Genomic DNA, 24,708 nt, shown 5'->3' on the forward strand with positions numbered 1-24,708 from the left:
CCTAACCTCAGCCCTAACCCTAGCCCTAACCCTAGCCCTAATCCTAACCCTAGCCCTAACCCTAATGGGAAAATGGAAATAAATACATTTTTTAAATTTTTTTTACTTTTCCCTAACTAAGGGGGTAATGAAGGGGGGTTTGATTTACTTTTATAGCAGATTTTTTAGCGGATTTTTATGATTGGCAGCCGTCACTCACTGAAAGACGCTTTCTACTGCAAAAAATATTTTTTGCGTTACCACATTTTGAGAGCTATAATTTTTCCATATTTGAGTCCACAGAGTCATGTGAGGTCTTGTTTTTTGCGGGACGAGTTGACGTTTTTATTGGTAACACTTTCGGGCACGTGACATTTTTTGATCGCCTTTTATTCCGATTTTTGTGAGGCAGAATTACCAAAAACCAGCTATTCATGAATTTCTTTTGGGGGAGGCGTTTATACTGTTCCGCGTTTGGTAAAATTGATAAAGCCGTTTTATTCTTCGGGTCAGTACGATTACAGCGACACCTCATTTATATAATTTTTTTATGTTTTGGCGCTTTTATACGATAAAAACTATTTTATAGAAAAAATAATTATTTTTGCATCGCTTTATTCTGAGGACTATAACTTTTTTATTTTTTTGCTGATGTTGCTGTATGGCGGCTCATTTTTTGCGGGACAAGATGACGCTTTCAGCGGTACCCTGGTTATTTATATCTGTCTTTTTGATCGCGTGTTATTCCACTTTTTGTTCGGCGGTATTATAATAAAGCGTTGTTTTTGGCCTCGTTTTTTTTTTTTTTTCTTACGGTGTTTACTGAAGGGGTTAACTAGTGGGCCAGTTTTATAGGTCGGGTCGTTACGGACGCGGCGATACTAAATATGTGTACTTTTATTGTTTTTTTTTTTTATTTAGATAAAGAAATGTATTTATGGGAATAATTTTTTTTTTTATTTTCATTATTTAGGATTTTTTTTTTTTACACACTTGTAAAAAATTTTTTTTTTACTTTTTTACTTTGTCCCAGGGGGAAACAATACAGATCGGTGATCTGCCAGTTTGCACAGCACTCTGACAGATCACCGATCTGTCTCAGAGCGCTGCAGCGTTACCAAGTGCCTGCTCTGAGCAGGCACTTGGTAAGCCACCTCCCTCCCTGCAGTACCCGGATCCGCGGCCATATTGGATCCGGGACTTGATGCAGGGAGGGAGGTAGGAGACCCCCGGAGCAACGCGATCACATCGCGTTGCTGCGGGGGTCTCAGGGAAGCCCGCAGGGAGCCCCCTCCCTGCGCGATGCTTCCCTGCACCGCCGGCACATCGCGATCATGTTTGATCGCGGTGTGCCGGGGGTTAATGTGTCGGGGGCGGTCCGTGACCGCTCCTGGCACATAGTGCCGGATGTCAGCTGCGATAAGCAGCTGACACCCGGCCGCGATCGGCCGCGCTCCCCCCGTGAGCGCAGCCGATCGGCTATGACGTACTATTCCGTCCTTGGGAAGTAAAGCCCACCCCACATGGACGGAATAGTACGTCTAATGGCAGAAAGGGGTTAACCCCTTTATCCCCAAGCCTGTTTTCACCTTCATGACCAGCTCAAATTTTACAATACTGACCAGTGTCACTTTATGTGGTATTAACTCTTCAACAGATCTCACTGCTTCCGAGACTGTTTATTTGTGACATATTGTACTTCATGATAGTAGTAAAATTTGTTCGATATGACTTTTCACAAGGGTAAGAGGAGAAAACGGACAGAAAAATATGTTGTGCAATTTCTCCTGAGTGCATTGATACCCCATATGTGGGGGAAAACTTCTGCTTGTGCGCACTGCACGGCTCAGAAAGGAAGGAGTGATGTTTCAGAACGCAGACATTGATGTAATTGTCTGCACGAGTAATGTTGCATTTGGAGAGCCCCTGATGTGCCTAAACAGTGGAAATCCGAAACAAGTGACCCCATGTAGGAAACTAGAACACTCAAGGAATTTATCTGGACATGTGGTGAGCACTTTTAACACAGGTGCTTCACAGAATTTTACAATGTTGATCTGTGAAAATTAAATATATTTTCCCACAAACATGTTGTTTCAGCACAAAATTACAAAGATAGTAGGAGAAAATGAACCCCAAACTATATTGTACAATTTCTCCTAAGTACACAGATACCCCGTATGTGGTCAACAACTAATGCTGAGCACAGTGCAAAGCTCAGGAGGGAAGAAGTGCCATATTGGAGTTCAGATCTAGCTGAAATGGCTTGAGTGTGCCATGTCACATTGACAGAGACCCTGAGGTGCCAGAACATCTTAAACCCCCTCATAAGTGACCTCATTTTACAAACTAGACCTCCCAATGAATTCATCCAGAGGTACAGTGATCATGTTGACCATATGTCACTCATAAAATGTTATGCCATTTGGCGGTGAAGAAAGAATAATTACATTTTTACCACTAAAATGGTGTTTTAACCCCAAGTTTTTAATCGCCCTAAGTTCTAATAGGAAAAAATGGACCTTGGTTTATTTTTTAAAAATTCTGCTGATTGCGCAATACCCTTCATGTAATCGGAAAATACTTTTCAGGCACAGTACAAAGCTCAGAACGGAAGGCATGCCATATTATAGTTTGACTGCACCATGACCCATTGGGAGAGCACCTGCGGTGCCAGAACAGCAGAAACTCCCCATAAGTGACCCCATTTTACAAACTAAGCCTCTCAATGAATTCATCTAGGGGTGCAGTGATCATATTGACACCACATGCGTCTCAATGAATTTTATAACATGGAGCAGTGAAGAAAAAAAAAATCATTTGACGACCAAAATTTTGTTTTAGCCCCAGATTTTACATTTTCACAAGGAAAATGCAAAATCAAAATTTGTCCCACAATTTATGCTGAATGTAAAATAAATCAAGTTTATTAAATATCCATAAAAAACATCAATCATTTTTTATATAAACAAGTGTTTTAAGTGCCTCAAGTCAAAACTAGAACTAGACAACAGTGTTGACACACAATATTGATCCTAGGGTATTACACAAATAATACTAGCAACTCTTTCTTTATGGGATACAAAAAATACATTTTGCAATATGTGATGGATACAATCCTATTACTCACAAAAATACTAAATCCCATATTGGTATAATACCATACTGAGAGAGCATACAGATACCCACCCCCACCTCTATCTATCGTACAAAGCTGTACCAGAATATGGAGTGCATATCTGCATGTAACTACCTGGATCTGCGTGTCCTCACTGCTGTCTCACCCCGACGCTGCGTTTTGCCGATCCTTCTTCCGGGGGCGTGTTATTTTGCCAAGGAAACTCAGATCTTTTTAAATGCCTGTTGCCCAATCAGAGACCTGATGCAAATTAAGTCTTGGAAATCACCCAATCACATCTCTTGCTGCATCTAGAGCGTTCTCTGCCCACTTCTGACGCTACTTCCGGTTTCAACTGTGTCACTACTATGTTCATACGTCTCAAAATAAATATTCAATCCTTCTATACACCGGTACTACCATTTCCAGCGTTATAATATAATACTCCAACGCACCAGCTAATCTGAAGAACCAAAGACATAGATTGCGGCGATTTCATCACTCCTCACTATATTACGCCCACAGTATGACGCTACTTCCGGTTTAAAACCTATACTATTCACCCGTTTATCTAGATAATCTATGGGTCAATATCCAACAAAAAGACAGCGGTATACTCCCTCACCCTATGATTTACACAATACCTTAGTGATAAGCGAATTAAAAAGCCTAAATTCTCTCGGCGATTCAGCCGCTGATGTCACCACTCAGAGACCTCCTTCCATCTAATTAGCACAGCGTGAGAACACTCCCCTCAACTAATGGAAACGCCCACGCCACCGTCCTATAATCTCGGGATGTCTCCGGTAACCTACACATACACCCATACTAGTATTTCGATTCCAATATATCCCACATAAGGAACCAATAGTACATATATACCCTTCATATATAGAGTCTAAATAAAACCCCATAAAGACTTCCTAATACATAACTCTACACAAAGTGAATTGGTCTAACATAACCCTATATGATGCCCGTAAAAAATGAATACAGGGAAGCCGGGACTCAAATGGCGCATCCCCCGCTGAAGTCACCCCCACAGGGGCATCCCCTCATCTCCGACCAACGGAACAAAGGGGGGACCACCACAGCCGCAGCTGCTAGGTAACCCCTGCGCCCGCTATACTGTCGGAGGGAAGATGCCCGGAGCAACCTCCAGCAGCGCATGCGCACCATCCCAGCGCTCTCCTCTGCCCATACCCTATGTGACTGTACCTCTTTCTTATTACCAATTCCGTGTATACATACATGAGGACAAAATCAGTGTGAGCCATAAATTTAAGTAAAACGTGTCTACGCTAAAATAGCTTTTAATATTACAAAACCTACTATAATTATTACATATGATGTGCAAATACTCTTTTTCCGTAAAATACGCTTATATAGACCATTTATAACATTATACCTACTATTATACCACCATATAAATATAATTTGTGTACACATACAGACATTATTAAGAAATTCCTAAAAAAACATACATAATACATACATATAACAAATAAAAAATAAAAAACATATATATATCTCTGGCCTATATAGGGCAAAGGATTACTCCGCAGCTAGTCTCTGGACAAAATATTTCCACCATATATATTCATAGTTATAGCTCAGAAGTACAGTATATCTTCTTTCTTTTTTCATCAATCCTGCCATATTCTTCTTTCTTCTTATTTTGGATTGAAGTTAGATACAACAAGATTAAACAACGGGTATCCTCTCAAAACAACCAGTCTCTATGAAGGGCAAACAAGAAACACTTATTAATGACACAATAAACAACTAAAAACCAATAAAACCAACCCTTGGAAAAAACTCCTAAAAAATTCCCTCCAGAATAATATCAAATTTACAGAAATGCCCCGAAACCAAAATTATCGTTTAAACCTTGCGGTGCCAATGTACCTAGTCGGTATATCCATCGACTTTCATACTGTGCCAATATTTTACCCATGTCACCCCCTCTTACACCCAAAGATACTGAATCAATACCCTTTATTTTTAAATTATGAGGGTTACATTGATGAAATTTCTTAAAATGCTTGGGCAACGTTTTTAAAGTAGTTTCGTCTTCCACTAATTTGGCCTTTGCAATGTCTCTACAATGCTCACGTGTCCGAATTTTCAATTCTCTAGTTGTTAATCCAATATAAATTTTGTTACATGGACACGTGGCATGGTAGATCACACCGCGAGAGGTACATGTCAAATACTTACGAATGGTATATACTTTTGAATTGTCAAAATTCGAAAAGGTCTTACTTTTGATGTGATTCAGACAAGCTTTACATAATCCACACGGAAAAAATCCTTGGTTTGTGGCCTCCACAGGTTTCGAGTTTCTATTCGGATTATATAGGCTGTGTACCAAAACGTCACGCAAATTTTTAGACCTTTTTGCTACAATCAGCGGTCTTTCCGGTAATATTTGTTTCAAAATCGGATCTGTATGTAAGATTTTCCAATGTTTCTGAAAGATATCTTTAAATTGATGCCATTTGTCATGAAAAGTTGTAATCATTCGTACCTCCTGTTTCTTATTCTCCATACTTCTTGTTTCTTGTTCTTTATATAGCAAATCATTTCTTGGAGTTTTTAGGGCCCGCTGATAGCCTCTTTTTACATTCCGCTTGCTATAACCCCTCTCTAAAAATCTGCGGCTGAGATCAGCTGATTGTTTTTTGAAATCCTCAGGTTTGGTACAAATTCTTTTTGCCCGCAGAAACTGTCCTGATGGAATTCCCCTAATTGTTGCTGGGGGATGCGAAGATTTTGCATGTAGGAAGCTATTTGTTGAAGTTGGTTTCCTATAAAGATCAGTAAAAAGAAAGCCCCTTTCGTCAACATTAATTTGGAGATCCAAAAATTCAATACTCCTACCACTTTTATAAGTTAGTTTAATGTTTAATCCGTTAATATTTAATGTCTCCATAAATAAATCTAAATCACTTTTTGACCCTTCCCAGATGAACCATATGTCGTCAATATACCTCATCCAGCCTGAAACCAGGCTGGATAGAGGTATAGGGTTGCAAACAAAAATGTCACGTTCCCACGCCCCTAAAAATAAGTTTGCGTAGGATGGGGCGCAACATGCCCCCATGGCTGTACCTTGACATTGTCGATATACTACATCTTTGAAGACAAAAATATTATGCGTAAGAGCATATTCTATCAATTGCAGCAATAAAGAGACCAAATCTCTCTCCATGTTGCTTGCCTCCATAATATTTTTGTCTTCAAAGATGTAGTATATCGACAATGTCAAGGTACAGCCATGGGGGCATGTTGCGCCCCATCCTACGCAAACTTATTTTTAGGGGCGTGGGAACGTGACATTTTTGTTTGCAACCCTATACCTCTATCCAGCCTGGTTTCAGGCTGGATGAGGTATATTGACGACATATGGTTCATCTGGGAAGGGTCAAAAAGTGATTTAGATTTATTTATGGAGACATTAAATATTAACGGATTAAACATTAAACTAACTTATAAAAGTGGTAGGAGTATTGAATTTTTGGATCTCCAAATTAATGTTGACGAAAGGGGCTTTCTTTTTACTGATCTTTATAGGAAACCAACTTCAACAAATAGCTTCCTACATGCAAAATCTTCGCATCCCCCAGCAACAATTAGGGGAATTCCAACAGGACAGTTTCTGCGGGCAAAAAGAATTTGTACCAAACCTGAGGATTTCAAAAAACAATCAGCTGATCTCAGCCGCAGATTTTTAGAGAGGGGTTATAGCAAGCGGAATTTAAAAAGAGGCTATCAGCGGCCCCTAAAAACTCCAAGAAATGATTTGCTATATAAAGAACAAGAAACAAGAAGTATGGAGAATAAGAAACAGGAGGTACGAATGATTACAACTTTTCATGACAAATGGCATCAATTTAAAGATATCTTTCAGAAACATTGGAAAATCTTACATACAGATCCGATTTTGAAACAAATATTACCGGAAAGACCGCTGATTGTAGCAAAAGGGTCTAAAAATTTGCGTGACGTTTTGGTACACAGCCTATATAATCCGAATAGAAACTCGAAACCTGTGGAGGCCACAAACCAAGGATTTTATCCGTGTGGATTATGTAAAGCTTGTCTGAATCACATCAAAAGTAAGACCTTTTCGAATTTTGACAATTCAAAAGAATATACCATTCGTAAGTATTTGACATGTACCTCTCGCGGTGTGATCTACCATGCCACGTGTCCATGTAACAAAATTTATATTGGATTAACAACTAGAGAATTGAAAATTCGGACACGTGAGCATTGTAGAGACATTGCAAAGGCCAAATTAGTGGAAGACGAAACTACTTTAAAAACGTTGCCCAAGCATTTTAAGAAATTTCATCAATGTAACCCTCATAATTTAAAAATAAAGGGTATTGATTCAGTATCTTTGGGTGTAAGAGGGGGTGACATGGGTAAAATATTGGCACAGTATGAAAGTCGATGGATATACCGACTAGGTACATTGGCACCGCAAGGTTTAAACGAGAATTTTGGTTTCGGGGCATTTCTGTAAATTTGATATTATTCTGGAGGGAATTTTTTAGGAGTTTTTTCCAAGGGTTGGTTTTATTGGTTTTTAGTTGTTTATTGTGTCATTAATAAGTGTTTCTTGTTTGCCCTTCATAGAGACTGGTTGTTTTGAGAGGATACCCGTTGTTTCATCTTGTTGTATCTAACTTCAATCCAAAATAAGAAGAAAGAAGAATATGGCAGGATTGATGAAAAAAGAAAGAAGATATACTGTACTTCTGAGCTATAACTATGAATATATATGGTGGAAATATTTTGTCCAGAGACTAGCTGCGGAGTAATCCTTTGCCCTATATAGGCCAGAGATATATATATGTTTTTTATTTTTTATTTGTTATATGTATGTATTATGTATGTTTTTTAGGAATTTCTTAATAATGTCTGTATGTGTACACAAATTATATTTATATGGTGGTATAATAGTAGGTATAATGTTATAAATGGTCTATATAAGCGTATTTTACGGAAAAAGAGTATTTGCACATCATATGTAATAATTATAGTAGGTTTTGTAATATTAAAAGCTATTTTAGCGTAGACACGTTTTACTTAAATTTATGGCTCACACTGATTTTGTCCTCATGTATGTATACACGGTATTGGTAATAAGAAAGAGGTACAGTCACATAGGGTATGGGCAGAGGAGAGCGCTGGGATGGTGCGCATGCGCTGCTGGAGGTTGCTCCGGGCATCTTCCCTCCGACAGTATAGCGGGCGGAGGGGTTACCTAGCAACTGCGGCTGTGGTGGTCCCCCCTTTGTTCCGTTGGTCGGAGATGAGGGGATGCCCCTGTGGGGGTGACTTCAGCGGGGGATGCGCCATTTGAGTCCCGGCTTCCCTGTTTTCATTTTTTACGGGCATCATATAGGGTTATGTTAGACCAATTCACTTTGTGTAGAGTTATGTATTAGGAAGTCTTTATGGGGTTTTATTTAGACTCTATATATGAAGGGTATATATGTACTATTGGTTCCTTATGTGGGATATATTGGAATCGAAATACTAGTATGGGTGTATGTGTAGGTTACCGGAGACATCCCGAGATTATAGGACGGTGGCGTGGGCGTTTCCATTAGTTGAGGGGAGTGTTCTCACGCTACGCTAATTAGATGGAAGGAGGTCTCTGAGTGGTGACATCGGCGGCTGAATCGCCGAGAGAATTTAGGCTTTTTAATTCGCTTATCACTAAGGTATTGTGTAAATCGTAGGGTGAGGGAGTATACCGCTGTCTTTTTGTTGGATATTGACCCATAGATTATCTAGATAAACGGGTGAATAGTATAGGTTTTAAACCGGAAGTAGCGTCATACTGTGGGCGTAATATAGTGAGGAGTGATGAAATCGCCGCAATCTATGTCTTTGGATCTTCAGATTAGCTGGTGTGTTGGAGTATTATATTATAACGCTGGAAATGGTAGTACCGGTGTATAGAAGGATTGAATATTTATTTTGAGACGTATGAACATAATAGTGACACAGTTGAAACCGGAAGTAGCGTCAGAAGTGGGCAGAGAACGCTCTAGATGCAGCAAGAGATGTGATTGGGTGATTTCCAAGACTTAATTTACATCAGGTCTCTGATTGGGCAACAGGCATTTAAAAAGATCTGAGTTTCCTTGGCAAAATAACACGCCCCCGGAAGAAGGATCGGCAAAACGCAGCGTCGGGGTGAGACAGCAGTGAGGACACGCAGATCCAGGTAGTTACATGCAGATATGCACTCCATATTCTGGTACAGCTTTGTGCGATAGATAGAGGTAGGGGTGGGTATCTATATGCTCTCTCAGTATGGTATTATACCAATATGGGATTTAGTATTTTTGTGAGTAATAGGATTGTATCCATCACATATTGCAAAATGTATTTTTTGTATCCCATAAAGAAAGAGTTGCTAGTATTATTTGTGTAATACCCTAGGATCAATATTGTGTGTCAACACTGTTGTCTAGTTCTAGTTTTGACTTGAGGCACTTAAAACACTTGTTTATATAAAAAATGATTGATGTTTTTTATGGATATTTAATAAACTTGATTTATTTTAGATTTTCGCTCCTTTTTCCCCTTTTGTTGGGTTCTGGTTTGTCTAATGTATACGGAGTGTAACCTATAGGGATTTAAGGTTAGGACTAATATGTATATGCAATTTATGCTGAATGTAGAAACACCCCATATATGACTTTACAGTACTGCTTAGTCGTATGGTGAGACTCGGGAGGGACGGAGTGCTATTTGCCTCCTGGAGCCCAAATTTTCCTAGAATAGTTTGTGGACCCAATATACAGAGCCCCTAAGTGCTAGAAGAGCAGAATCACCCCTCACATGACACCACTTTGGAAATTATACCCCTTTGGGAATTTATCTACAGGTATAGTGATGATTTTGACTTCATGAGTGTTTTCCAGAAACAAGCAGCAGTGGTTGTTGCCAAGTGAAAATTGCAAACTGCCATTGTAGTGCCCAGTACATTGTAGTGCCCAGTGCGTTTTACTGCCTAGCTCGTGCTTTTGGGACATGCACCCGTAAATTAGGTGGGCTCTCATTGCTACAGAAAGGCCAAACATGCTAAAAGTGGTTTAGGCACACTGAGGATCAAAAGGGCATGTGGCATTTGGATTTGGGAGTGCAGAATTTGCTGAATTTCTTTTGGGGGGGTCGAGGAGCCATTTTGCTTTTCTAGAGACTTTGTACTAACAGTAATGTGGAAGCCCCCTATATTTCCATTAACAGATGATGGACCTCAGTATTGACTTGCTTTTTTTGTGGATTGATTTGAAACTTTTGTTGGGAACATTTTACATAACATTTTAGGTTCTCATTTATCCTGTGCCTTACACTGAGCACTTACACCAGGGTTTCCGTCTAAATCTCTGAGTGACATTATTCAGATGAAACCCCAGAGGGGTCCATTCATTATAATGAGGCAGAAGAATTACTCTGGACTCCGTCTGCTCTGTTCAGAGGTGTCCTTTTCAGAAGTGAACAAAACTGTGGTCGATCATGCTTCGATGCCTAAAAAGACGGACATCGCTGGATAATAGGCCAGACGGTGTCAACAGTGCTTCCATGTGCCTCATTATAGGGAATCTTCTGCCAGGAGTTCCGTCTGAATCACGTATTTCAGAGATTTACACGGACACCCCAGTGTAAGTTCTCAGCATGGAGCACAGGATAAACGTAAGCCAAGCTTTACTGCGATCTTTCTGAGGCAGAAGGAAGAAAAATCACCAGCAGGTGAAGAACTGGTTTTATTTGTTTTTTACGCCATTCCTCGTGTGATATAACGGATTAGGCGACTTCATTATTCGAGTTGGTGTGATTACAGCGGTACCAGATTTATATGGTTTTTTTCTGTTTGGCTACTGTCACACACTAAAAAACTCTTTATTGCAAAAAGTAGTTTTTGCATCACCATACTTTGAGAGGTATGATTTTTCCATATTTCAGCAGACAGAGTCATATGAGGGCTTGTTTTTTTGTGGGATGAGTTAACGTTTTTATTGGTATTATTTTTGGACATATGACATTTTTTGATGGATTTCTATTTAAATTTTTGAGAGGCAGAATGAACCAAATAGAAATTTATTGGTACAATATATAGTTTTTATTATTATTTTATGAGTTGTTTTTCTTTATATTTAGTGATAGAAAAAAAAAACGTTTTTACTTTTTTGTGTTTACTGATCGGGTTAATTTTTATATTTTCATAGATCGAACTTTTCTGGACTTTATTTTTAATGAAGGAAAATGGTCATGATTTGAACGTTTATCTTTTTTTTCTCCATATTTTTTAAACTGGCTAATCAAATGATCCGTTTTCCATAGGCTTCAATGTTAAAAAACGAATCCAGCTTATTTCAATTCATATGGAAATCCATAGCGGGAGACTGGACTCGTAGAAGCACCACCTGTGCGCGAAACGGCCGTCATTCTTCCATTTCCCCGCGTATCTCTCCTAACACGCGGCTATGCTGCTTTAGATGTCCAAATTAATTGAAAAAAAAGACTTCTTTTCACCACAGGAAACAGTGAGTGCTTTCTATATTTTTTCATGTTAGTGATCTTTTAACGCCAGATCTCCCAGGAGGACTGGGTTTTCATGTTTGTATACTACTTGTTGACTGCTGCACCACAAGCATCAATAGTTTCCTATACAGCTGTTATTTGTTTTTAAAACAGTTCATCCACTGGTCCCTACATATATCTCACCTGTTCAGAATCATTAGACGATCAATACATAGTGTGAATCGCAGATCTTCCATTTAGCCTGTGTGTTTGTGTCCCATATTAAATTAATTTGGCTTCCTTTGGTGCTGAAGAGCTTAACGACCCTTTCTATTCTGGTCAGAAACATGCAGCTCCATTTCAGCTGCTTCTGATCTGGTCATTACTTCTCCCTGTAAAACCTGGCCAGACCTTCTCTTCCTTGTCAGTGAAAGCTTTGTTTTCTAGCTCCTTAGAGATGCTGTGCTGAATTGGAGATCACTGTTGCTACCGGAGATTGTTGCGTCCATGCTTTCCTCATTGTCCTGTTCTCATTCGGTTGGTATATTCCTATCCTTCTCTATATACCTCTCTACCTTTGGTGTTTATATGTTTGCTGCTTTCTGCTATCTCTGTCTGTCTTATGTGTTGATAGCCTAGCATTTCTGTCTCGAGCCGCCTGGGGAAGGGGATAGCTTAGGAAATAACAGAAGAACAGTAAGGCTGATGGCCCAATCCTCCTAACCTTTAGAGGCACTTGTGGGAGCAGGGATAGTAAGGGCTTCAGTCCTGAGGACGGCTCAGGGCCCCTTTCCCTAATCAAGAACAGTCGCAGCGTGACAGTGGGATGTAGTTTGTGTATGAGTTTATTCTACATTCAGTAGCCATGCACATTATATAAATGCATCTTACAAATTACAATGCAAAATTGTCAATGTGGTAGACCTGTCTGCAAAGTTGACCCCAAATTCTCCAGAATATAATATGATATAGCAAGCAATTGTTATTGACCTATGTGATCTAAAACTAGATTGTGGCTTTTCAGCAAAAGTGGCAAATAATTAATTAATTGGATGACGAAACAACGATTTCATGTATCTTAATAATACGACAAGGAGCACAGCACAATAAAACAAATCAGCGGAGACTTGCATGATAAGTGCTTAGTCTGCCTACTTGATAAACACTTGCATGTAGATATGTGGTCACACATAAGATTCAATATATGGAAAGTTTTGTACTTACTGCATTGATCCCACTGAGCTGCTGTCCAATGTTAGTCACAATTATGGTTATCAGTTGCCATTTCACTGACTGATCGAAGAACAGCTCCAGAATCTTTTTCTGTTTTTCATCTTTTAAAGCATGTGATTCTTTTTGGATATCTTCCATTTCCAATTGGAAGTTGTGCGAACCATAAAATGATTTCAGTGCTGGTTGAAGAAAATAAGATGCACATAAAGTTAAATGTTACTAAAAACGAGAAAATAAATAAATCCCAGAGGTTCACCTATAAATTGCAAAATAAACTTAAAGGCTCTGTAATGGTTGCATTCTGGCTAGTACTGTTCTGGTGCTACTTTTACTAAAAGAAGGACTATTGCTGTTTGTTTAAAGGGTAATCTGTGGATAGTACTGGTCCGATGCAGTGTGATGGCCATCCTCAATCCTGGCTATGAATGGTCTGAAACTATACTTTGGACACTGATCACTTTTCTAGGACAATGTGGATGGCTGTATGCTGGGAGCATCGTGGCATGGTCTGCTCTGGAGTCCTTGTAATGGGAACTTTTCTCAGGGTGTGGTAACTAGCATTGTGCTGGTCTACGGATACAGGGGGCACTCTGGTTACTGTTTTGAGGCAATTTAGTAGTCCTGTCCTGTGAGGACTGGATACAGCCTGGCCCTGTGACTGGATTTGATCACACTGAATTGTGAGTCATTGTAGATACCACTGGTCTGGAGAATTGTGTCTGGCTCTGTTTTGAGAGCAATGTGGTTAGCCATATGGCTTGGCAAAGTGAATCTTAGTAATGATAATGGATACTTACCTAACCCCAGATCTCTAAACACTTCTAGCAACAATGGTAGATGACTGTACTGTGTGTAGATGATGTTGGTGTGATCTGGCGGGGTACTGAATAATTTTTCTTTTGGGTGATAACTATGTTGCTTTTCTAAACAAACATATACTGTCATGGGAAAAAAGATTGAAATTACCTGCTTTAAGGTTATTTGGTTTCATGACTGTTGGCCTAATGCATATTGATCTGTATGTATTGCAACAACTATTGTTTGTTTAATGTGATGTGATTTATATATCTGCATGCATATTGTTCACATGTCAACAAAGTTAAAAAAAAAAAAAAAAGGAGTCCTCATTTACAGACAGGATGTTCCTCCTCCCCTTTTCTTTGTGAGCACATTCTTGTGTGTGCAGCTGAAGCTGAAGGTCACAGCAGCTCTCTCTCTCTCTCTCTCAGAAACCAGATTGATCCTGTTCTCATGTTGTAAGCTGGATGTTCTTAATTCTTAATAAATGAACATTCTCTGTTGCTCGTTGTGGACATCACGCTGATTAACCCGCTGCTAACAGGTTATGGGCCCAGGAGTCAAAGCAATCCCAAACCTCCAGAGCACAGAGATAGAAAGACAACAGCAAACTGAGAAGAAGTAAAATGGCCGCCAGCAGCAACTCAACAAAGTTTACAGTGCCAAGCCTGAATAACCAGAACTACCAATCCTGGAAATTCAAGTTGAAGATGCTGCTGATAAGAGAAGGTACGTGGAAATACACTCAGGACCCTAAGCCTGACCCAGTACCACAGGAATGGCTAGAAATGGATCAGAAAGCACAGAGCACCATATCACTCAGTATAGAGGATGATCAGATTGTGCATGTGTGTAAGTGTGAATCTGCAAAGGAAATGTGGGAGCAGTTGCAGAAAGTACATGAGGGAATAAATTTAAGTAATAAACTCTATCTAATGAGAAAGCTGTATCAGTCTAAGCTACACAATGACCAGGACATGCAGGACTACATTAGAAATACTCTGGAGACCGTAGAGCGAATGCGGGGCATTGGGGAAGATATGAAGGACTTCCATGTAGCAGCACTATTACTTAGTGGTCTCCCAGAAAGCTATGACACGCTTGTAACTGCACTAGATGCACGCCCAGATGATGAGCTGACATTGGAGTACGTCAGAGGAAAGCTTGTAGATGAATATAAGAGAAAGGCAGAAAATGTGAGCAGCAAGATATGTAACAAGGAAACTGCTTTACAAACACATGATGTGCCCACCAGCAGAAACCACCCTAAAGAGACACATGAATGTTTTGTATGCAAGAAGCCAGGTCATTTAAAAGCTGAATGCAGAGTCTGGAAAGCTAAAATGAATCAGCTGAAAAAGCAAAACAGCCAACAGAGAGTTAAGAGTCCCAGGTAGCAAAAGAAAAAAGCAGGATGCACTCACCAATCTTCAAAGTAGCAAATTTTATTGAGTCTTCACAATTAAAACTTCATGGCCGGGGGAGAAGAAAAGGAGCTCGTGCGAGCAGGGGAGACGACGGCCGTTTCGCGCGGTCCTTGCGCTTCAACGGGGATGCAGACCCGTTGAAGCGCAAGAACCGCGCGAAACGGCCGTCGTCTCCCCTGCTCGCACGAGCTCCTTTTCTTCTCCCCCGGCCATGAAGTTTTAATTGTGAAGACTCAATAAAATTTGCTACTTTGAAGATTGGTGAGTGCATCCTGCTTTTTTCTTTTGCTACCTGGGACACATATGTTATTTCATGGTTTTGCACCGGATATCTTTTTTGCCATGGCTGTTGCTGACATGATATAGCCTTTTAGTACCGGCTTTCCTGAAGATTATGGATTTAGTTGGGGCAGTGCCGTCCATATGCTATTTTTTCTCTTTTATTCGAGAGAGTTAAGAGTGCTGTATCTGGAAACAATGATTCAGCAAATACTGAAGCTGCATTCACATCAGTCAATGCATTTAAATTAAAGCATGCGTGGTGTATAGATTCTGGTGCAACCAGTCACATGACCAATGACAGAGACTTCTTTACTAAGCTTAACCAAAATAAGTCAGAGAAAGGGATAATGGCAAACGGTCAGTGCATGAACTCAGAAGGTATAGGAGACGGTTATATTGATTGTAACATCTCTGCAACACAAAGTAGAAGGATCCATGTAAAAGATGTACTATATGTGCCTAGTCTTGAAAGTAATCTATTATCTGTGAAAAAGCTCACAAAACAAGGTAATGAAGTTACATTTAAGGAAGATAGCTGCATCATCTCAAAAGAGGGTCATACATTAGCAAAAGGAAAAATCAGAGATGAACTGTATCAGTTGAAACGTAAAGAGTGTGTATGCACAGCTAAGCAAGAACTGCACAAGAACTGTATTCATGTATGGCACAGGCGGCTTGCGCATAGAGACCCAGAAGCAATAAGAAAGTTATTTCAAGAATAATTAGCTGACAATATTACAATTGATTCATGTATTCAGACAATGAGGTGTTCCAGCTGTATCAAAGGGAAAATGTCCAGAAAGGCCTTTCCTAAGAAAAGTACTACAAGAACAGAACAACCACTAGATTTAGTACACACGGATATCTGTGGTCCAATGCGTACTCAGACCCCTGGAAAGAAGAGATATTTTCTTACATTTATTGATGACAATTCAAGATATACAGTTGTCTATTTACTTCACAGCAAAAATGAAGTTCCAGAGAAACTTGGAATATATCTAGCTGAAGTACACAACAAGTTTGGAAGAATGCCAAAAACTTTACGTGCAGATAATGGAACTGAGTATACAAGTAATGAAACACAGAGCATTTTAAAGAAAAATGGAATCATATTTCAAACTACTGTACCATACAACCCTGAGCAAAATGGTGTAGCAGAAAGAAGGAACCGGACACTCTGTGAAATCGCAAGGAGTATGTTATTTGATGCAAATTTGCCTACAGTATATTGGGGCGAAGCTATTATGACGGCTTGTTATCTTCAGAACAGACTACCAAGTAAAGCGACAGAGAAAACTCCATTTGAGCAATGGAATGGTACAAAACCAAAGCTACAACACATAAGGATTTTCGGAAGTAAAGCATTTGCACATGTTCCCAAAGAAAAACGAACTAAGTGGGAATCTCATGCCAAGAAAGGCATCCTGGTAGGCTACAGTGAAACCCAGAAAGGCTATAGAAATTTACACCCAGAGACAAACAAGGTCACAATAAGTAAAGATGTAGTGTTTGATGAAAACTTCATGTCACCCAAGTTTTATGACATTATGCCAGTAGTCCAGATGAAGCAACAACAACAATCTCAATCACAATTACAAGACAAAGAAAGAAAAGAATGTAGAAGTCTGGCTGGACTCTTCAACCACTGAAGGAACAACAAAAGGCCTAAGTGAACCTGAAATTAGACGGTCGTCAAGATCAAACAAAGGAATATCAGCTAAACGTTTATCCTACATTGTGAAGACACTGCCTGAGACAGAACCACAGTCATGGGATGAAATGCAGAAACTACCCGCCCATGAAAGAACAAAGTGGATCAATGCCGCGAATGAAGAAATGAACTCGCTTCATCAACTTTGAACTTGGAAACTCACTGAGTTACCACAGGATAAAAAGGCAATTAAGTGCAAATGGGTATATAAAACCAAATATGATTCTGAAGGTAAAGTCCACCGATTTAAAGCGAGGTTGGTCGCAAAAGGATATTCTCAAAAATATGGCGACGACTATGATGCTACTTTTTCCCCGGTCGCTAAGCAGACAACATTTAGAGCATTGTTGGCGGTAGCTGCAGTACAAAGGATGTTTGTCAGATATTTGGATATCAAAACTGCATTTTTAAATGGTGACATTGAGGAGGACTTATACATGACTCAACCTGAAGGTTATGTAAAGGAAGGTGAACAGAATCTTGTTTGCAAACTACAAAAATCTCTTTATGGTCTTAAGGTACCGTCACATTTAGTGACGCTGCAGCGATCTAGACAACGATGCCGATCGCTGCAGCGTCGCTGTGTTGTCGCTGGAGAGCTGTCACACAGACAGCTCTCCAGCGACGAACTATGCGAAGTCCCCTGGTAACCAGGGTAAACATCGGGTTACTAAGCGCAAACTTACATTCCGGTGTCTGTCCCCCGGCGCTGTGCTTTCCTGCACTGACTGTGAGCGCCGGCTGGCCATAAAGCACAGCGGTGACGTCACTGCTGTAATCTGCTTTACGGCTGGCCGGCACTGACAGTGCAGGGAAGCAGAACGCCGAGGGGACACCACAGACACCGGAATGTAAGTATGTAGTGTTTATTTTTTTTACATTTACACTGGTAACCAGGGTAAACATCGGGTTACTAAGCGCGGCCCTGCGCTTAGTAACCCGATGTTTACCCTGGTTACCAGTGAAGACATCGCTGAATCGGCATCACACACGCCGATTCAGCAATGTCTGCGGGAGATCCAGCGACGAAATAAAGTTCTGGACTTTCTGCTCCGACCAACGATGTCACAGCAGGATCCAGATCGCTGCTGCGTGTCAAACACAATGATATCGCTATCCAGGGCGCTGCAACGTCATGGATCGCTAGCGATATCGTTGTGAAGTTGGTCAGTGTGAAGGTACCTTTAAACAATCGGCGAGAGCATGGAACACTAAAATGAACAAAGTCTTGTTAGAAGAAGGATTTAAAAGAGGTCAAGCGGATCCATGCCTGTACACGAGATATACAGATGGAAAATGGATGTATATTCTCTTATATGTGGACAATGTTATTGTAGTTCATCAAGAAGAAGCTGAAATTGGGAAAATTACTAAAATTTTTAACCAGCATTTTGAAACAAAAGACCTAGGAAATGTGACATATTATCTAGGAATCCACATCCATAGAGAGGAAGATGGAAGTTTTCTTTTAAATCAAAGTGCAAAGATTAATTCAATTTTGGATCAGTTCGGAATGACGGAGGCCAAAGGTGTATCAACGCCAATGGAATCATCCTACCTGAAACTGGAAGAAGATGGCCTGTTGCCTAACAATGAGAAATATCGACAGGCAGTGGGGGCACTTCTATATATATCAACTACGACTCGACCGGATATTACAACAGCAGTTGGAATATTGTGCAGATATGTGGAGAAACCGCGCCAAAAGGACTGGAATGCCGTTAAAAGAGTTCTCCAATATTTAAAAGGGACACAAGGTGTAAATTTAAAAATATCTGCAGCAGGAAATCTAAAACTCACCGGCTATGTTGACTCAGATTGGGCTGGTGATTCGCAAGATCGTAAATCCACAAGCGGATACATATTTAAACTTGGAGAAAGTTCAATCTCCTAGTCTAGTAGAAAACAAGTATCTGTTGCTTTGTCATCTACAGAAGCTGAGTATGTATCCGCAGCCTATGCAGGTCAGGAGATCATTTGGCTAAGACAACTGATGGACGATCTTGGAAAACCTTTAACTCAGCCAACGGTGATATATGAGGACAACCAAGGATGCATTAAACTTGCATGCAGTGAAAATATCAGTGCTAGAACTAAGCACATCGACGTCAGATGTCATCATCTACGTGATTTAATAGATCGTGGCGTAATTCAATTTGTTTATTGTGAAACTGATAAAATGTTAGCTGATATTTTGACCAAGCCATTGCCACAACCTAGGTTCCAAGAATTGAGAACCACTATGGGACTGACAGAATAAGTAGTTGTTGAGTGGGGGTGTTGGCCTAATGCATATTGATCTGTATGTATTGCAACAACTATTGTTTGTTTAATGTGATGTGATTTATATATCTGCATGCATATTGTTCACATGTTAACAAAGTTAAAAAAAAGGAGTCCTCATTTACAGACAGGATGTTCCTCCTCCCCTTTTCTTTGTGAGCACATTCTTGTGTGTGCAGCTGAAGCTGAAGGTCACAGCTGCTCTCTCTCTCTCAGAAACCAGATTGATCCTGTTCTCATGTTGTAAGCTGGATGTTCTTAATTCTTAATAAATGAACATTCTCTGTTGCTCGTTGTGGACATCACGCTGATTAACCCGCTGCTAACAATGTCTTACCCTTTTGACATCGGTAATCATCTTTCTTTTCTATCAGAAGGTATCTGGGACTTTCAGGAAAGCATGGCAGTGTCAATAGCTGTATAAGAGCCGGAATGGCACAAGAGGACAGCAGTAAAGACCAGGAGTTTTCACCACCTAGCACCTCTCTATGAGACAGAACAATACAAATGTGATTATTCAGACTGTCAGACACTAAAAAACAAACCAGCGTTAATTAGTTATACAATACTTATTAGATGGACAGTATTTTATGCATCTTAGATGTAAATGTAAAAAAAGAAAATATATATTATTATATGGCCTATCACTAGGATATTCTATTTAAAGAAATCCGTCAGCAGGATTCCGCACTCCAAACTATTCATACAACCATGTAGCTCTTTTAAAGACAAGTTTACCAATACCTTTACATGGCCAGTCCATTCCTCCATTACTGAGTAATCAGCACTTTAATTGATATGCAAATAATTCTGAAAGCCTCTACTCCAGATCTCCTATCACTCCAGCTATTTTCCCCTCCCAGCATCACCTCCTACTGCTTCCCTGAGGATTCTTTTGCCTGTAGTCACACAGCAAAGAGGCTATCGGTCAAGCCCGACTAGAGTAATATTCCTGAAGAGACACATGAACTGGCCGGCCATCAATAAGATGCGCCTAAATGATGCTTCTTATTCTCGCAGGTCCATTATCAAGACTGGTGTACAATTGAGTATTTTTCTATCTGTGAAAACTACATAAATTAAATGATCTCTGTTATAATGTTTTTTCTTTAATCTAGCACCTCGAGACCCATGAGATGCCACATTCTTGAGTATTCTGGACTATTGGATATCAAAGTAAAAAGTTCTGCTACATCTAGTTTGGTATAAGAATGATAAGTAACCATTTTATTGAATGTAAAATGTGGCATTACGTCTTGAGCTTTAGCTAAGCATCTCCATAATCTTCTGTAATGTTAGACAGTCCATACCGTAAGCCGACAATCTGCCCTGTCAAGATCCCAGTAGTCAAGAAGATATTAATGCCAACAGATGTAAGGCCCCTTATTCTCCTGGGAGCTATTTCTCCCAGATATAATGGTTGTACACACATCCCGACACCTACAAAAGAAAGCAAGCAATATTCTTTAAATCTCTTTATAGCATTACATGGCATTGATTAAAAACCAATGAAAGAATAAATTGAGTCTCCCAGAGGCGCCTCTTCCTCTGGGGCTAGAGCTTCAATGGTAGATTTAGGTCATCACGGGTATGTAGCAGCTCTTCCAGTCATTACCATAAATGCTGTCCATGGCACATCCCCAGCCCTGCCCAAGAACACTTTTTACCAGACATAAACTGGTCCTTGGTGCAGAAGTTCTAGGTTCCAGCTATGCCAGCACCAATGAGATTCGACCCTGACAATCATCGAAATTTTCCCTATTATGTCTATATATTTTTAAAGAGGCATCGTCAACTCCTTCACTAGGAAAATCATATGCATTGCTTTCCATTGTTAGAACCTGACAATCAGTATAGAAATGACTGTACATGTCCTTGGCTGATTTTTCATAATTCATAAAACGGAGGTTTAAATATTTTAAAAATAAGATTCCTGACATAACACAGATGAACTATCACTCGCAAGCAACGGGTTAAGATTCAGCTAGCATTTGCATGGTGAAAAGAGTCAACACATTGCTTTCACATATCACGGTCTATTAATATTTCAGACCACCACCTCCATTCATTAACAGCAACATTTGCATTTTTATCCTTAAAAAGCGTAGTTCAGCAGATTTAAGGTAATAAATTAATAATGACAGTAAGGTGACATTGATGTTATTTCTATTCTTTTACTTCTTTATTTTTATCTAATCTAAACATATATATTTTGTAATACAAAATTCATAGAATTGCGGTTTTTATGTTTTCATAGACGTAGTGTAGGCTACATTTGATCATTTACATACAGGTGTAATACTCTGTACCATATCATTAAAAAGCCTCAAAATCTCATCGGTCCCATAATTAAAATCTAACTCCACTTACAACCTATAACTTCCCATGTGAATACAGTAGGTAGCATATTGTCCTCAATGTGTCTATGGGGTAAAGCTTTTCTTTATGGAGAGCACCATGGTGGCGTAGAGAGACTTAAAGGCCATGCAATGCTCCCCTGGGAATTTTAGAGTTGATATTGACTTTTAGGATTGCTACGTCCAATAGGTATCAGTAGAAGCCCTGTTCTCTTCCTCTGTAAAAAAGCTATTTACATATTTATTTGCTTATAAGTCTCCGTGTGTCAATTTGGTGCTATTCACAAGGAGAAACTTTACACCGTAGACCTCTCTCAAAAGCTTCTTAACCAGCCAACCAGTTTTCCTGGTTTGCACTGATGAGGAGAAAAACTGTGCAACATGTGTCTGCAAATGGAGATTCTGGTTTGGCTTTATACACTATGTCATGTGGCAAAGCCCTTTAAAGAGTCAAAATTGTCTTTTCAGATTGCTATTTGCAGTAGGAGGTGTAAGGGACCTGGCTCCTTCAAGAGGCTATTTCCAAAGTCCAGATTAACACACTAATTGCTGTACAGGTAGTTGAGATATGGGGTCACACAGATATCTTGAAGTTCCTGGGCCTCAGGGCAAACCTTGAACCCACCACCTACCATGTACAATTCGTAAGACAGGTGTCTTCTTATGTGAGGAGCCATTTTACCATATCATGCAATAAGGCCCGAACACAACTGCTAGTATGAGATATTGGAATTTACTACAACCACACCTCAATGTTGAGGTATGGAAGGGAATGTACAGCATACATTCAATGCTCTTCATATTTTTATCTTCAAATATCATTATTTTAAGAAATAGTCTAATTAAAAGTTGAGTGATTTCACAAATTCATAGCTTTCACTTTCCAGAATGCAATTCACAAGAACAAGTTCCGAGGATAGATTTAATATATAAATATGAAATGATTGCTTCTTAGATCTCATGCAGGGCCGGACTGGCCATCTGGCAATTCTGGCAAATACCAGAAGGGCCTGTCTGGTCGTGGGCTGCCTTGTCTGCCACGTTGTTAACAGAATCAGTGTTCTCAAGACCCCCATACTGTTAAGAGTTGTGACAGAGCACAAAGTCGCTAACTCCGTCACTCACCCCGGCAGCCACAGGTATCATTAGAAATATTGGTCTTGTAGAAAATCTTCCTTTCCTCCATCCCGGGTAATATTAGTAATATATTCCATCTGGTTCTTGGGGACAGGGACAACATGGGGATGTGTAATTTCAAATGCCAGGGCTGAATTTCAGCCCCAGTCCATACCTGCACACAAGTATACAGCTGTTTTGGCCTCTGTATGCTGCCATATTAACATGAATACATACAGATCTTTCTCTCCCTGTTGTGGAATGGTACACATGAGAAAAATGTTAGTCAAAATTGATCATCAATTGATTGAAGATTTTAGTAGACAATGCACAGGTTTGATTTTTTTTTTTTTGCCTGTTAGTGGCTAAATACACGTGCATGGCATGAATGGCCAAAATGTGCCACTTCTTCACACAAACCAAATCTTTTGTTTTTCATTTATTTTAAAGTTCTTCACTGACCTGTGAGTTTAGTATGACATGTACAGCACAGACCAAAAGTTTGGACACACCTCCTCATTTATAGATTTTTCTGTATTTTCATGACTTTGGAAATTGTACATTCACACTGAAGGCATCAAAACTATAAACTAACACATGTGGAATTATATACTTATCAAAAAAGTGTGAAACAACTGAAATTATGTCTTATATTCTAGGTTCTTCAAAGTAGCCACCTTTTGCTTTGATGACTGCTTTGCACACTCTTGGCATTCTCTTGATGAGCTTCAAGAGGTAGTCACCGGGAATGGTTGTCACTTCACAGGTGTGCCTTGTCAGGTTTAATAAGTGGGATTTCTTGCCTTATAAATGGGGTTGGGACCATCAGTTATGTTGAGCAGAAGTCTGGTGGATACACAGCTGATAGTCCTACTGAATAGACTGCTAGAATTTGAATTATGGCAAGAAAAAAGCAGCTAAGTAAACAAAAATGAGTGACCATCATTACTTTAAGAAATGAAAGTCAGTCAGTCCAAAAAATTGGGAAAACTTTGAAAGTGGCCCCAAGTGCAGTGGCAAAAAAAATCAGGCACTACAAGGAAACTGGCTCACATGAGGACCGCCCCAGGAAAGGAAGACCAAGAGTCACCTTTGCTTCTGAGGATAAGTTTATCCGAGTCAACAGCCTGAGAAATCGCAGGTTAACAGCAGCTCAGATTAGAGACCAGGTCGATGCCACACAGAGTTCTAGCAGCAGAAACATCTCTACAACAACTGTTAAGAGGAGACTTTGTGCAGTAGGCTTTCATGGTAAAATAGCTGCTAGGAAACCACCGCTAAGGACAGGCAACAAGCAGAAGAGACTTGATTGGGCTAAAGAACACAAGGAATGGACATTAGACCAGTGGAAATCTGTGCTTTGGTCTGATGAGTCCAAATTTGAGATCTTTGGCTCCAACCACTGTGTCTATGTGCGACGCAGAAAGGGTGAACGGATGGACTCTACATGCCTGGTTCCCACCGTGAAGCATGGAGGAGGTGGTGTGATGGTGTGGGGGTGCTTTGCTGGTGACACTTTTGGGGATTTATTCAAAATTGAAGGCATACTGAACCAGCATGGCTACCACTGCATCTTGCAGCGGCATGCTATTCCATCCGGTTTGCGTTTAGTTGGACCATCATTTATTTTTCAACAGGACAATGACCCCAAACACACCTCCAGGCTGTTTAAGGGCTATTTGACCAAGAAGGAGAGTGATGGGGTGCTACGCCAGATGACCTGGCCTCCACAGTTACCAGACCTGAACCCAATCGAGGTGGTTTGGGGTGAGCTGGACCGCAGAGTGAAGGCATAAGGGCCAACAAGTGCTAAGCATCTCTGGGAACTCCTTCAAGATTGTTGGAAGACCA

General features: G+C 40.0%; 1 protein-coding gene across 2 annotated transcripts in view; it reads right to left on the bottom strand.

Moving 5' to 3' along the window:
- The window catches only part of LOC138670897 (solute carrier family 2, facilitated glucose transporter member 11-like), a 196,512-nt gene that overhangs the window by 23,355 nt on the left and 148,449 nt on the right, over positions 1–24,708 (bottom strand). For both annotated transcript variants that reach the window (XM_069758668.1, XM_069758659.1), the window contains 3 exons: positions 20,695–20,824; positions 19,722–19,870; positions 12,875–13,062 (listed from right to left, as the gene is read on the bottom strand). In XM_069758668.1, the coding sequence (XP_069614769.1) occupies positions 12,875–13,062; positions 19,722–19,870; positions 20,695–20,824 (467 nt within the window). The remainder of the gene's footprint in view (positions 1–12,874; positions 13,063–19,721; positions 19,871–20,694; positions 20,825–24,708) is intronic.

Source organism: Ranitomeya imitator, chromosome 1 (genome assembly GCF_032444005.1).
Source record: "Ranitomeya imitator isolate aRanImi1 chromosome 1, aRanImi1.pri, whole genome shotgun sequence".
Lineage (NCBI taxonomy): Eukaryota > Metazoa > Chordata > Amphibia > Anura > Dendrobatidae > Ranitomeya > Ranitomeya imitator.